Source organism: Eurosta solidaginis, chromosome 2 (assembly GCF_040869045.1).
Source record: "Eurosta solidaginis isolate ZX-2024a chromosome 2, ASM4086904v1, whole genome shotgun sequence".
Taxonomy (NCBI): domain Eukaryota; kingdom Metazoa; phylum Arthropoda; class Insecta; order Diptera; family Tephritidae; genus Eurosta; species Eurosta solidaginis.
In genome coordinates, this window is record NC_090320.1 from 307,500,023 (window position 1) to 307,516,282 (window position 16,260).

A 16,260-nucleotide genomic window follows, 5' to 3' on the forward strand; every position below is an offset into this window, starting at 1 on the left:
CGAGGAAAAGGGGTGAGGAAAGGAAAAGTGAGCTATAGACATGTTGTGAACATTAAATAGTTAACCCAAATCTAAGATCTGCCAGTTTTATATAAAGAATAAGATTTGAAGACAAAAACAGTGAAAAAAATATCGCCTTAAATAAAGCCCCCCAATGTGCATACATTGCTACGTTTTAAATGAAGATAAGTTATCTATGTATGTGAATATTAACAGTTAAAATACTGTTTACGGAAATTTTTCACAACCAATTCAATTTAATGAATGTTCATTAATGGGAATGCATTTGTTATTGATTATTTCCAACAACAATTAATCCATTACAGATCATGGTGCCGTTCTCACACAAGATACAGAACAGTTTATAATTGGTCAGAAAGTATGGGTTGGCGGCATACGCCCTGGGCAAATCGCTTACATTGGAGAGACACATTTTGCGCCCGGTGATTGGGCTGGCATTGTGCTGGATGAACCAAATGGTGGGTGCATATAAAGAAAATCGAAATTGATAACTTAAAAAATTTACTTTTCTTTCTCTTTGTGGCTTTTAAGGCAAAAATGATGGTTGCGTTGCAGGCAAACGTTACTTCCAGTGCGAACCAAAACGCGGTATTTTTTCGCGTCTGACACGTCTCACATTGACACCACTCTCGGGTGCACATACACCAACTTCTCCATTCGGTAAAATGTCACCAGATCGTTCGCGCACGGTATCACCGACCGCCAGCGTACGTAGTTCTTTTTTGCGTAGTCCAGGAAGTAAGCAAACAAACTGAATAAACCTTAAATTAGAGAGGATAAATTGGTTATTAATAACATTTTTTATATATTTTTTAATTTCTTTAATTAGAAAATGGTTTAACAGTTGGTGATCGGGTTATTGTTTCGTCTGGTTTCGGCAGCCGTCCAGGCATTTTACGTTATTTGGGTGAAACACAATTCGCGGTGGGAAATTGGTGTGGCGTCGAGTTGGATGAGCCTTCAGGCAAAAATGATGGCTCTGTGGATGGCGTAAAGTTAGTATATTTTCGTTTATAGTATTTAATACCGAAGTTTGTCCAAAGAATATTCATATTTTGGAAATTGGAGTCAAGGTGTGAAATCTAGAGGGGAATGGAGTGAAGGGGCAAATATCATAAAGGGGGTGGTGAAATTCCGAAGAGGAAGTGAAAGATAGTAAAAGGTGGGAGGTATGGGACCATTTTCCAAATGTGTTCAACCAAATTTTCTGGCAGTACAACGTAAAACACTCAGCGCAAAATGCCAGTATTATAAGAATATTCGGCAGTAAAAACGGGATTTACATAGACATATTAAGAAGCATTTAAAGCAAAACTTCTAATACCTGAAATTATTTTGTAAATGTCCCAAAAAGAGTTAGAAGTTGTCTTGAAATGATCCATAACAAACTCCGAAGTGATCCTGAAATTGCCTTAAAATTTGCACCAAAATAGTTTCGAAATGACCATTAAAATAAGTGTTCCTGAAGTCAAGTGTTCAGGGAATAGTGCATAGGGTGTCGCAAAATGGTCCAAGAGTAAACGATACAATTCTAGGGGATAGATTGAATGATCTGCTATGTTTTCTTATAAAAAAACGATAATTCCCATATTAACTGCCCTTTTTTTCTTTACCGCAATTTTACGGTTATGTTTATAAGTTTCGCTTTTATTCACACTAAATATAAATTCCGTTTCTATTGCCGAAGGTTTAAATATATGTTAATATTACATTAGCTCTATAGTTCTTTCATAGATAAATATTGATTTACTTAAAAAAAATTACGACTTGCACTCTCCACTTAAAAAATCATCTCATTCTCTAATTTTTTAAGGTATTTTGAATGCAAACCAAAATATGGTGTTTTTGTGCCAATCGCCAAAGTATCACTCTCGCCTTCATCCAAGAAGTCACGCCTCTCAAGAGCGGGCTCCAGAGAATCACTCACCTCAATTGGCACAATGAATAGCATTGCCACAACGAATATGTCACGCTTGCGCATGAGTGCTCAGGTATAAAAAAAAGAAAGAAAAATGAGATTGTGATGATGTAACTACCTATCTACCTACACATGTGTCGGCCGTTTTTTCAATCAATTATTAATCAGAGCACGCACTCTGGCTGAAAACTAATTTATTATTTACAAATTTCCTAAAAAAAAAAAACGAAACGAAATTTTAAAAATGTATTCCTTAATTAATTTATACTTAACTAGTGTTTAAATTTCAGTTTTTTTAAATCTAACAAAACTAATCGATTGAATTAACCTTAAAAAATTACAAATTATTCTCTTATGCAGCGCAAACCTTTATCAATCAAGCCGATCGTTGCCACACCAAAATCGCAATATTCCATGCAGGTATGCTAAATTACAAATTACACAGTTGGCATATGTTTTTCTCTATTTACACCCCACCACAAGCAGTTTATAGGGGTGTTCACACAAAAAAAGTAACATCAAACGTCTTAAAAACATTCTATCATCGGTTTTGTAAATTTTGTTTTATTTTTTTCATTAAATTTACAATAAAGGAGTTTAGAATAATTTTGTGTATTTGACGTTGGAAACTATTTGCTATAGCAAATATAAGCTAGAGATCGTGAGCAATTTTTTGTTCATTTAAAATTTTTTCTTTGCACTTTTTCCTTTGTTTTGGCAGTTGATGATTTGCCATTTAATAATGTAAAAATGACCTACGACTTTTGATGTAGCAAATGTATAGCCGTGTATGTTAGTGTACTGTGAAAAATATGCTACGGATGTTTGCAATGCAATCATGCTGGACTATTTGCACAAAATCCTAAACTGCCTTAATAAAAGAAAAGATTTATTTTTTTGAAGAGCGCTTATATAAAAAATAAATTTTACTTCTTTGTGTGAATGCCCTCTTTGCACTAATTTCAACACCGTTGTGAACCCCAAATCCTTGGCATTTCTAATTTTAATTTCTCTTTATTGTGTGTGTTAATTTATTTATAACTGTTAACTAAAATTAATATTTAAGCTGTGCTAAGTACTAACAAAACATCAATGTAAATTATTCAGCTTATTATGCTGCCTACTGTTACGTTTGATTTGCAAAATATTTGAAAATAAAGAAAATTTCGCCTCTGTCTGCACGCTACATTTTATTTTATGCATTTTTTATTTGTATAAAAATTATGAGATGTTCTTTTTTATGAAACAATTTGCATGTTTTGTTTGGTAAATTTTTGTTTAAAAAAATTTGTATTAAAAAGAAATCTTACATCAGATATTGTGCATAGTTGGATGTACATACATATGTATAAACTTTGATAAACTCGTAAGTATTTTGTTTTTGTAACTGATAATTAAATTTTCGCTATTAGTTGTTTCTTTTTGATTTGATCGGCAATCGCTAAACTTTTACCTTTAGAGAATATGCACAGATATTAAAAAAAAAAAAAAACAATATGGGTATTCACTATCTATCATTGTACACTACATATTGTCAATATACATTAGGTTTGTTTTTTTTCTAAACGGCATCGCCCTCCGCAGTGCTTTGGCAAACACTCCGAGTGTATTTCTGCCATGATAAGCTTCTCTGGGATTATTCATCTTCTTTAAGACGTCATTCGGAGTTTGCATAAAACACGTAGTTTCCGCCCCACCAGATAAGAGATATCGCCATTTTTTTTTGTGTATTAATGAGTGTGCTATCTGAAAAAGGTATATATCAGGAAGTATAGATAGATCAAGAAGGATAGAGAATGAAGAAATCTGAGGAATATAAGGAAAGAGTAAGTAGTAAAAGAGATGGGTGGGAAGAGAAAGGTGTGTGGAATAAGGAGGGAAAAAAGAATCCCCTTAACGAAAAGTTGTTAGTCTTGTATGCAATTTTTATTATATCTACATGTAATGTTTTTGATAAGTTTCTTGAAAAAATTATCAAAAAGATAATTCAAAGTAAAATATCTTTATATGTAGGTAATTCTGAAATTAAAAACAATCAAATTTAATTATTTATAGTTGGGTATACCAGAACCTAAGCCCCGTATCGCGAATACCCATAACTTGTGTACTGTTGGCTGAAGCTATTTAGGATGGTGGCTTTGTAAATTTCGTTTGCCTTTTTTTATTTATTTAAATGTTATTTGTTTAAATCTATAACAATTTGGGTTTGTTTGTGTGTCTAAATGCGGTACAGTTTTAAGGATGCGTGAAATGCCTAATTCCATAATTTTAATATTTTTAATTTTGCTTGCCTACAGGATGTACTTCACGAAAAGCAAAAACACATTGAACAGTTGATGATTGAGCGGGAGCTGGATCGTGAGGACTGTCAAAATCAGGCGCTACAATACCAAAAAAATGTAAACGAGGTAATTATCTACGAAGACACGCTTTATGCACCGGTTGTGTATGCGGATAAGAAACGGCCGTTCCGTTTAACGCGACAGCGGTTGCCAACGTTGCCGTCACGACCGTCGTCGCGTTCGTCAAGATCGTCTCAATCACCGCCAATAACGCCAGCGAAGAAACATTCATCGTTGGTGCAGCTATGGAGGCCTTCACGCTCCCCAACGCCGCCAACGAAGAAAGTTTGGTTTCGCGACTAAAATTGAATTTGATTACTTGGTAATGGTGAATAGAAAAAAGCAAAACAAAAGTTAAGCCAATGTTAATTGTGAGAAATGAAACAACTTATGTATATGGATGAACTTTAAATATAACTGAAAAGAGGTGACAAGGGGTGCAATGCAGATTTATACTTAAAGTGGTGTTAATGAAGAATGAGGATATTGTTTTGTTTTGTTGTACTAATCTTGTTTGAATTCCATATATTGATACATATGCATACAAACATACATATTTACAGTTGCGAACACTAAAAGAGCAGTGGCGTAGATTGTTTGACTAAAACCACACAAAACAATCTCAAAAACATTTTCGAAAAGTTTCAATGAAAATTTCGAATTTTTCGATTATGGAACCCAATCAATTTCAGTCGAACAAAGTACAAGACAAGATGAATTTATTACTAGGTGGTGTTAACCCAACAGCTGATTGCTTTTTCTTGATAATTTGCAAGCATCGCCTTGGCACATTAAGATGTCAGTTGATAAAAATCAATAAAAATTTTCTTTTGATTTGACATTCTTTTGCAAGACAAATTGAAGAAGAACTTCTTATACACCCTGACCCATAAGTTGTACTTTGTTATGCTCAAATTGAAAAGAAATTTTCATGCACACTTCTTGAATTTGCGAAAACGTTTTTGAGATTGGTTTGTATCAGAGCTGCTCAACCCCTATACACTTAAAGCACTTTTGTTTTGCACAGATACAAATCCACACTTTGAATATAAAAAAATATTCATAGCACTCCCATATGCCCTCATATATAAATTCGATTCATATGAAAGTGCAAAGAAAACGCACTTCCAAATGATGCCAAGGTACTTCGGTATGATATTCAAATTTACACTAACAAATTGGCAACAAACAATTTTTCAAGAATATTGTAGCACTGAGAAAAATTTTAATTCACAATTTATTCATTAAGGGGTCCATCAAAATTTGTTAAACATTAAAAAAAAAATGTTTTCTTTTTTTCAATTTAAAAAAGTTTCAGTGTAGATATAATTTTGTGTATGTATTCGAATTTGCACTTCAATATAAAAAATTTTGAACAGCCCAGCTATAGAATCGTAACATACAATCACGGATCGTAAACGGGTTTCACACAAGCGATAAAATAAGGCTATATAACTATTTAAAAAAATAATAATATATTATGAATTAAGTGAGTACGCGTTGTCCCTAGTTCACATATTTCATTCATTCAATGCAACATTTCGGAGCTATAGTGATTTAAAAAAACGGCATTCGATCACGGATCGTATGTAACGATTCGGTCCCTGGTTTGAATAGTTTCAACTACACAGTTGCAGAATATAATCGATGAAATTTGCTTAAACTTGCCACTGCTATTTTCGTTTTCGCTGCTGTACATGCATACATACATATATACATACATACAAATATTTCCCACCTCCACTTGTTAGCATTGAGTTTGTTTTTGCATGCTTCCTAAATTATTATATAATTGGCCATAAGTATTTGAAAATTACCCACTTGGACTATTTGTTTTGGTGTTGGTTTTAATTTTAATTGTTTAATATTTATTGTATGATCTAAAAAGAGCTAACTCAACTATATCGACTTTTGTAGTACCAAATTTACTAACCGAGAAGTCATATTTTCAGAGACTTCAGCAGAGGCAATCAGTTTTTCGCGTTTTTTGTCCAACTTTTTGTTTTGAGTTGCTTGCTGTTTAGATCTTTGGTATTCGCTGTGTATGTACATATATGAACACCCCAATTAAATTATCTTTTAAGCTTAAATCAGCATTACCATTCGAATTGTTGTTGCTGTTGGAGATTTCACATTTCAATTAACAAAACTTTGTTATTTTCGAAACGTTTTTCTTTTTTTCTTTTCTTTTAACATCGTTGGCTATTACCAATGGCTTGTAAATAAGTTCACATATATTTATATGCATACATACATATAAACAGCAATGTTGTATACGGTCTAACTGTCCCAAGAGCACCCATGCCTTCATACATACATACATACATACGTAGCCTTTCCCATTGCGCACAATTATTATCTTTAGCTACTTTTGCGCAAGTCACGTTTTTCAAACTGAATAAGAAAAAATTGTAAATGGAAGATTGTGCAATTTTCGATGTGCTTAAGTTAGTTGTTGAGGAAAGTGAATATACATTATTTACCAAATCGTTCAGTTGAATACGGATAGTAATTTCGTAAAGAAAGACTTTTTTGTGTTCAAAAATAATATTTATGTATTGTCGAATATTGAAGTAAAACGGAATACGAGTTCTGAGCTTTAAGCGCATTTTTCACATGATATTGCACTATTTTGAAAATGTACCTACCTAAGAGTATTTGCGAGGAAGGGTTTATGTAAAAAATGTGATATTTAGAAAGATTTGTAACATTTGCAAATTTAAGACAGAATCAGTTCTTCCATGCATTTCATTTTATTCGCAAGACCAAAAAAGGAGTTGAACATTTACGCGAATTATGAAGAAGGACGTGATTTGTGAGTCAGGGCGATTTTTAGCAGGGTTGTCAGATATCGTTATCAGAGATCCAATCACAACTCCCAGCATAGCAGAACAATAAGCTGTCACAACATGAATCAGTGGATGTGCGAATTACGGTTCTAGATGTCGCTGAAGCAGTTTACTTTGACATGGATCGCAGCAAATTGTACTTGTGACGTGACTTACGGCGACTTCTTCGCTGACATCGACATCAATCTTTCAGTTGTTGTGAAAAACGGCAAAAACATGCAAGTTTTCTAACTCTAGATTCAACAATGAGACATATTTTCGAAATTTGTTTATTGTTCTCAATTTGCTATATGAAAAAAAATTTTTTTAGTATATAATTGAATCGTACGCCAAGTTAATTGTTAATGAAGACAAAAATCTAGTCAACTGTCATTGCTGCTTCAGATTTTATTGTTGTGGCTTCAAATGACAAACGAAAAGAAATTACAATATTTACAGGAGAGATATTCTGAAATTGGTCTGGCCCTTTTTCAACAGTACTTTAGATATTGATTTTAGAAAACATCATTTTAATTTTTGGAATGTGTGATATCAATTCGATTTGAGAAAGCAAGATAAGATAAATCAAATATACTTTCTACAATTTCATATATGTATGTTTAAATTATTATTGTTTACATTATTCATTATACATTTGATACATTATGAATAACTTTTGATTCTTTCTAAACTGCATTTGTTGATTTCTAAAATAGATTTGATACTTCAAAAATTCCTTCAACGCCTTCGAAAGAACATTTAACTATCCAAATGTCCAGTTCATATTTTCTAAAATCGAATCGACGTTTTCTAAAATTAAAGTTGTATTTTGCTGAAAATTAGTAGAGCTTCTGTATAAATTGGGAAAATTAAAATATTTATAACATAAATTATAAGACCCTTTGTATACATTACGTATACGTCACGTACATTCATTTTCAGCTGAAAACTTTAAGGACAAAGTTATGGGGCAGTGTTTGGCAAGCGTTCCGGGTGTATTTCTGCCATGAAAAGCTCTCAGTGAAAACTCATCTGCCTTGCAGATGCCGTTCGGAGTCGGCATAAAAACATGTAGGTCCCGTCCGGCCAATTTGTAGGGAAAATCAAGAGGAGCACGACGCAAATTGGAAGAGAAGCTCGGCCTTAGATCTCTTCGGAGGTTATCGCGCCTTACATTTATTTTTTTTTTTTATTTTTTATGGGGAACTTTTTATTTATATTTTAATTTCAACAATTTTTGTTCTAAAATTTTTCCGATAAAACTTTCCAATTTGAAGAAAATCACGAGAAAATAATTTTTTTGACTTTTGATCCCGAATGCATTTATTTTTCATGTACCAGAATGATGGGGAGTTTTTAAATGTTGTATTGCGCTCTTAAGTATAAACTCTGCAGCTTAGTATCGACATCTAGAGAATACGTGAAGGAAAATTTAGTGTTCTTTTTTTTGCGTGAAATAGTAGTGAGCAAGAAATTTTGGCATTCCATTATATGCCTGTTCTCTATGAAGCGACATCACTTCCCTGCAAGACACAAAAATCAGACTCAGCAATGTATCAGTAGAAAATTTGTCAAAACTAACAGATACTAATTGAAAATGCGCTTAGGTAAAAGAAAATGCATTCAACAAGAAATAAAGAACACTTGTGCTTAAATGGAACTGGAAACTCCATTCAAAAAACGTATAAATACGCTGACTGTTATCCTTGGTATTTACCCGACTGTGTAGTTATAAGGTCGACATCGTACACCTAGATCAAAACAGCGACCAACGCAAAAAATCACAATGTTCAGAAAACGCGAAATACTAAGCGCCTTTCGCATATCCGCCAATGCAATTTTTATTTTTAAAAAGAATTTTCTCAATGATTAGTGGAAATATTACTAAATCGTGTATACAGTTCGATAGGTATTGTTGTGGAAAGCTCTGAGGTACTCATAACTTCGAAATTTATGATTTTTGAGTTAGCTCCCTATTAATCTAGGTGTGCGATACATTTCTTAACAAAACCAGGCATCCCCTGTAAACATTTTTAAAAAATCTTTAAAAAAAGGGAGCAGAAAGCGTAGGAGTCTTCTTGAGAAGTGGATACTGCTTGGTAAACAAAGTTTTTCTGGGGCATTACCTCGCACGGCTCGCGAGCTTCTCGACATTCAATTTAATCGATTCATTGGCTGTTTTATATAGAGCTTACGATTTCTTCTCGAGCACAAGCGAAAATTTCCACAAAACCACAACTAAAAAACACCGAAATGTATAGAATACTGCCAATGCAGCGACTGAATTGAAAGTCAAGAAGCTCGCGAGTATTACGAGTATTTCTCGATGTCTCGTAAAAAAAAAATATTGTGAACAAAATTATATGTATAATAAATAGTTTTGAGTTAAATGTCATTGAAAAGCAATATTATAAAAAAAAAAATAATTCACAAGTAAAAAAAACTAAGTGTATAAATACTGTCCATACAGCAATTAAGTTTATCGATTTCTCGGGTCTCGAAAATCTCGCTTGTGTTCGAGAAGAAATCGTAAGCTCTACATAAAACTCGAAAAAAAGTAAAATTTCGCATAATAAAAAATCGAAAAAGACGGTGTTGATGAGCTAATTTCACACTTCAACAATTGTTTTGAAGCTGCTTTAAAAAAACCTAAAAAAAAAACTCGGCAAACGGTCTAATGAACATGTATGTATATGTAAAATGATCGTTCACACCTTACAAAATCCACATCCTGCTCATCGTTTAGCGTTCATATAATCACACAAATGATTTATGCCACCTTCATACATATTTATGCAAGTACATAGTTATTCATATGTATACTAAACATATCTACACTACGTACACTTTGTCCACATTATTTACAAACCTCAATGGTCTCTCTCTTCATTTAAATTCTCCAACAAATTTATTTAATTTTTTATCGTGCTTGGTTAAGAGCTTCACCAATTTTAAAATCTACTAATGCGGCAGTTACCCACGAACGTACGTAGAAAAAACGTGTCAGCTGACACGACCTATCTTATGAGTGTGCAATGTAAACGAAAACTCACCGACGTGCAACGCCCGTACGTACGTAGCCCGGAACGTAGAAATCAAAACAATTTTGATTTTTTCCGTAAGAACGTGTCAGCTGATCGCTCTCTCACTAGACAGAGTTGCCTAGTAAACTTTTGTGCGCTAATTTTTGACCGTTTGCAATTTTATGCAAAAACGCCTAATTAAAGTTTGAAAAATTGTGGAAATAATTCGAAATAATTATGTAAAAGTGCTGATTATAAATATTTAATCTATTTATACTTATTTAATATGTATTCCGGCCTTTTACAATATCAAAAATTAAATTGGAAAAAGTTGATGTTTCCATAAGCATACATGCAAAATGGTCAATGGCAACAGTGCTTATCTGTAAACAATACACACACAAATATGTTATGTACATGTACACAGACGCACACATTGATTCCTACGGGCTTGAGAGTTCGGTCAAACGTGCTTCGTACGACAAACGTCCTTACGTACGGCACACGTCGGTGGGTAACTGCCGCATAAGTCAATATTTTCACACAAAATTTCTAAAAAACAAAAAAAAAAACCGACCCAAAAGAAGTTAAATAAGAAACGCCACAAGTTTTTGCAAGTAAACGAGAAAAAGGGGAAAGAAAATCAAAAGATAACTAAATTTAGGTTAAAATATGTTTTGTTGTTGTTGTTTGTCAAATTTTATTTTTTATTTGTACCAGCACTTTTTGCGTTATGGATATTCTGTGTACGTATGTATTTAATTATCGTCGTAAGTTCAGTACGAAAAGGGCGTATCTCGCATTTTTTGTGTTTTTTAAATCGGATTTCAGAATTATTATTTTTTTTTACTTAGAAAACAGTTTCGTATCTAATGCTTTGAAGTATTGTGCAGTTATTTGAATATTGAACATGCGACATTCTTTTCGTACTGCACCAAGGAATATTTCATGTTTTATATTTTTGTATTTTGTTTTAAATACAATTTTTTTATGAATCACTTAAGTTGTTGTATATAGCAAATAAAACCGTCTTGTTTTGTTAGTATTTTGGTTAATATATTGCTATTAATGTATTTATTTATTAAATGTTGTTACTTCACGTTTTGTTGGTTTATAATGAATAAAATATTTTTTTGGCACCTGCATAATGAAAGTCGGCAGCTTTTTATTGAATTTAAAATAATATTACATTTCCACTGGCTTCAAATGCGTACTTCGAAATAAATAATTTGAAAGCATTAACCCTGGCCTGATTCACATTTCGCTTAACCTACCCTGTAAGAACACCAATCCATTGCAAGAAATTGCAGTGACGGAACCGATTTAACAATAGTACGATAAAAGAAGGAACACAATATCTGGTAGAATTGTCATTTTGGCTTAAAAAAACTAGTGAAAACTGCTATTTTTTTAACTTTGGTACATCACTAAAATTGTGATACGTTGGTTAACCCATTATGTTCTTGCGGGGTTTTCTTCTAGTAAAGAAATGTTCAAAGCTTTTGTGAATTTCCTGCAAATGCGATCGAATGAATAATTTCGGAAATTGTATGGGGAAAATGCATCGCTTCTGGAATTTTTCACACGAATTGAGGCATTTAGATTCTCTGTAACTACATCAGAGAGAAAATTTGCCTATAATGTATGTATGTACTAGACTGGTCGAAAAAAAAAGTTGCTAATGTCCGCCCCTAAATTTAAAGATTATGTTGAGAGGGTTTCGGGAAGAAAAATTTATTTTTTTTTGATCCTTCGAAATACAGCCGGAAAGGTTTTTTCGTTGTAACTTGGTTATTTGACGTCCGATTTTTAAAATTGACATGTTAATATTTTGGCCTTGAGAAGCTTCACATTCGTCGGAGAAGTCGTTTTCACACGATTAGGTCAGCTAACAAAGTTGTACCCCCTCCTAAAGTATCCTATTTTCCTTATCAAACGAAAGTACTTAAAAATTCAAGAAAATGTTGCTTTGAAACAATATTACTAAAATAATAAACAAAGAAGTTATAGCACTTTGAACATTTATTGCAACTGTTATTTTACCTGATTCTTATTATACTTAGACCTAAAACTCATGATATTTTTGGAGGAAAAATTATTATTAGGGTTTGCATTGAAAAGTTAATAAAGATATGCCAAATATTATAAATAGGGGAAGTCAAAGTAAATAAGTGAGTCAAACCTGTTGTTTCGTATTTATAATAATAACACTATGCGACAAAATCAACTGTTTTTCTGGGTATTGGACAAAACCCACATTTTTGTAGAGATTGAGGCATAAGTAAACAAAGTACTATCTCCGTTTTTCGAAGTTACCCTTCAAAAAATAGATTTCAGCTTACGAAGTTCGAAGTTCGAAATTCTACATTTCGAAATTTTATTCTTTTGTTAACGCGCTCAGCAAATTGAAAGAGTAAAAATGTGGGCGTGGTCCGCTCTTTTCCCTTATTTGAAGGGCTGAATTATTTTTTTGAGAAATTTAGTATAACAGCTGTTATACGAGGTGAAAAGTCAGAAGTCAGAGTCTGACTATAGTCAGAAGTCACACAACATTTTCTTGAATTTTGATTTTGAATTTTTTGAATTTTAGGAGCTGAGGGGGGGGGGGCGGATAATTTGTTAGCTGACCTAATCATGTGAAAACGACTACAGCTTAAAAGGACATTAAACGGAAATGTGACGCTTCTCAAGGCCAAAATAATGAGATATCATTTTTAAAAATCGAACGTCAAATAACCAAGTTACAACGAAAAAACCTTTTCGGCTGTATTTCGAAGGATCAAAAAAAATTTTTTTTTCCCGAAACCCTCAACATAATCTTTAAATTTAGGGGCGGACATTAGCAACTTTTTTTTGTATGGGGACCAACCCAGTCTAGTATGTACTATATACATATGTATGAAAATATATACATAAATACAAATATGTCGTGTGTATGTTTGTATGCTTGATACGTATTGGTCATATTTGCTTTATATAATGTATATATCTATATATATGTATATATGTATATATATCTAATCTGGTGGTCTTTGGCTAGTTCGACTACGCTATCTAATATGGAAATTTCTTTCTTAACTATTTTTTACTTATGTATCCATGTACTTATGTATGTTTGTAGTGCATATTTTAGATTGGATGTCTGGACTCCATTTTCGCTCCACCCTAATAGAAATATCCCTGTCATGAACAGGTTTTGCAAATAAAACAGCTATCACTAATAGGTAAGGTTAGGTTACAACGGCGTACTACCTTGTACTTTGATCACTCAGTTGCTCGTTAAAATCACGATCAGTGGACCTAAAGTGAGGCGAATAAAATAAGATAAGTGCCCATCTCGGTGAATCAAGAAACGAGTCAGTGTTAGCTTCCACCAAGTGGAGCAACGATGTTACTCAACTGATTTAACTGGTTCTGCTCAAGCCGCTGTTTCATTTGCAGCGCAGTTTCCAGGTATAGCACTGTAACCTAACACCAAATCTGTAATGTGGCTCACATGCGAGGTGTCCACACAAACTTGGACCTGAGCGGAACCATTTAAATCAGTTGATTAACATTGCTACACCTCTTGGTGGGTGCTAATACTGACTACTGTCTGCAGCCCTTCGCTTTCTCCGTAAGTTGGAGCCATCTTTAAAGACGGCCGTGGGTTCAGGTCTAGAGCATAAGTATGATCTCATTCGTGTCTCTGCTTGAAAACGATGAAAAAATTGCATCGATTTCGCACCAAAGAAACGCTTTCCTTTTCAATGTGTTATTTTCCCCCCTGGTTATAGGGAGAATTTTCTTAAATATTGAGAAAATTAATTATTTAATTCAATTAAATTAAATTATTTTTGAGTGCTAAACGACTTTCGACACTGTAAAGAAAGTGAAACAACACCTTTTAGTCGTTTAAGTTTTTTGTTTTTATTTTAACAAGACAAATGTTTCAACACTCGCGTGGTGTCTTCTTCAGTTGCTAGTTTTCAACTAACCATTGTCAACAGAAGTGTTGAAACATTTGTCTTGTTAAAATAAAAACAAAAAACTTAAACGACTAAAAGGTGTTGTTTCACTTTCTTTACATTGAGAAAATTGTATAAAAAAAAAAAACTTTACAAATGTAATTGCAGTGGATTTCTGTATCTTTACCTTCGAGTACTCATGCACTGACCTAACTCGCACATGTAAATGTCGTCAGAAATGTTCAATCAAGGATGCTTGATTAAAAAAAAAAATAAGACAAATTATTCCTCAAATTAATGAAAAGTTCTATAAAAAATAAGAAATTTTTACTCATTAAATAAGGGCAATTCTCTGAGTCTAGCATCCGTAACAAAAGGTAGAATATTTTCGACCTTTTCTAGGCTAAATTTAATACACACAGAGAAAGCAAAATTTACACTAGATCGTTCCTTTCGATTTTAAAATGTTATTAGCTGCGAGGTGAAATGTAAAATGCATATTTTCTGCAATGAAAATTTTAATTTAAAATCTGTCGCGCACAAAAATTCTTATTTTTTTTAATTTCAGTTTTTAGCAAATTTGTCCAAATTATAAATTTACTATTGAAATATACTTAGGGTTGATTATAGAAAATGTAGAAACCGTTCGAAAATTTTCACAAATATATGTTGTTGTTACGTGCGGAAAACTTTTGACAGTAAAATGAAAAATATTCTGTGTTTTCTATAGATTCTAGACAGAGAGAATAGCCCTATTGATATTTTCCTCAATTGAAAGAAAATGTGTTTAGAAAATGTTTTCAACATTTTAGGTAAGTATTGTTTGCTGTTGAGTGCACGTCGAAATTTCCACGTCTCACATAAACTCTGTGAATCTGCCCATTCCTTGGCTTTGCGATATGTAAAGATATTAGGCTGGTAGGGTAAAATTTTATAAGGTGGATTCTACTGAATTCCTCTGAATCTCCCAGTGGTTAGTTTTGAAATACCTGAATAAATCATAAGAGATACCAGCCTTGCCAATTCATATCAGAATAAATAGTTACCGTATATATCTATAACTACTTCATACATCCGCACTTTCTTAATATTTAATATTTAAAATTTATTCATATCTTTAACATTAACACTGCTCAATCAAACAATTGTCACAATATTCAATATTCAGGGTAAACTCAGAAATTCGGAACGTTGGTCTCATCTAGTCACACGGCGCAGTTTTCGTGTGGCTGATTTACGTCGGGAATTTCGCGGTTGGTATGGAAATCACGAACGGCACTGCATCCTGCACAGCATCCTTACACCACTTCGCATCAAATAAGATCTTCAGGCGGGCAATGATGACGCAAAATTTAATAAATATACACTTTATGTTGTTGTATTTAGGTGCTCAAACACTAAAGGAGTTGCACATATACAAACATGTTGGAATGTATGCATACACACACGTTGTGTATATATTGTGACGTAGAAATATTTGCAACTTAACATAAGGAAGAGTTTTCCCATTCGCGTTTGTCATATTAATTTTATTTACAAATATCGATTACATTTTAATGCAACTTTTAACTATAATATTTGCTTTAAACTAACTTTCGCATAAAAAAATTTGTATTATTCGATGTGTTTACGGAGCCCTGGTAAAAATAGTAAAATTTGAACTCAAAAGTTGTTGGTTTTTTGCTGAACTCGAAAATGAAATAAATCTAAATTTAATATGCAATACATTTGGGTATAAAACTCGCCCGTAGTTCCAGTTGCTATTGTTTTGTGCGCGACTGTATGTATCGCATGCTAAAGCTTTAACCTTATAAAATCAATACAAATTAAGCTACTTAACAAGATTTCTACTTAGGTGCTGCGAAAAGAGAAAACCACTAACGTTATAAATATTCTGTTAAATTTTCAAATAGGTTAAAAATCCAACAAAAAAAAAAACAAAAATAAATACAAAAATTAAAAAACAAGCAAAAAAGCGACAATCGCGGCAAACTTGTTTAATGAAAACGATTATTTAATTTAATTTTTTTATTTACCAAAACAAAAAGAAAAAGTTATATAAATAAAGGCTTATAAGTTTCCACGAATATATTTAAGTTAATCTTTGTTTATTCCTACGCATTATATACATACACATACCAATTAAAAGTTTATAATAAATTTTTAAATAATTTTATTGTT

General features: G+C 32.7%; 1 protein-coding gene across 15 annotated transcripts in view; it reads left to right on the forward strand.

Moving 5' to 3' along the window:
- CLIP-190 (Cytoplasmic linker protein 190) overlaps window positions 1–16,260 on the forward strand; it is a 107,714-nt gene that overhangs the window by 76,972 nt on the left and 14,482 nt on the right. For 13 of the 15 annotated variants that reach the window (XM_067768978.1, XM_067768980.1, XM_067768979.1 and 10 more), the window contains 6 exons: window positions 327–479; window positions 553–759; window positions 851–1,016; window positions 1,835–2,012; window positions 2,300–2,359; window positions 4,237–4,347. In XM_067768978.1, coding sequence (XP_067625079.1) covers window positions 327–479; window positions 553–759; window positions 851–1,016; window positions 1,835–2,012; window positions 2,300–2,359; window positions 4,237–4,347 — 875 coding nt within the window. Of the gene's footprint in view, window positions 1–322; window positions 480–552; window positions 760–850; window positions 1,017–1,834; window positions 2,013–2,299; window positions 2,360–4,236; window positions 4,348–15,247; window positions 16,256–16,260 lie in introns of those variants that run through there. The other 2 variants (XM_067768991.1, XM_067768990.1) reach the window with 2 other exon arrangements.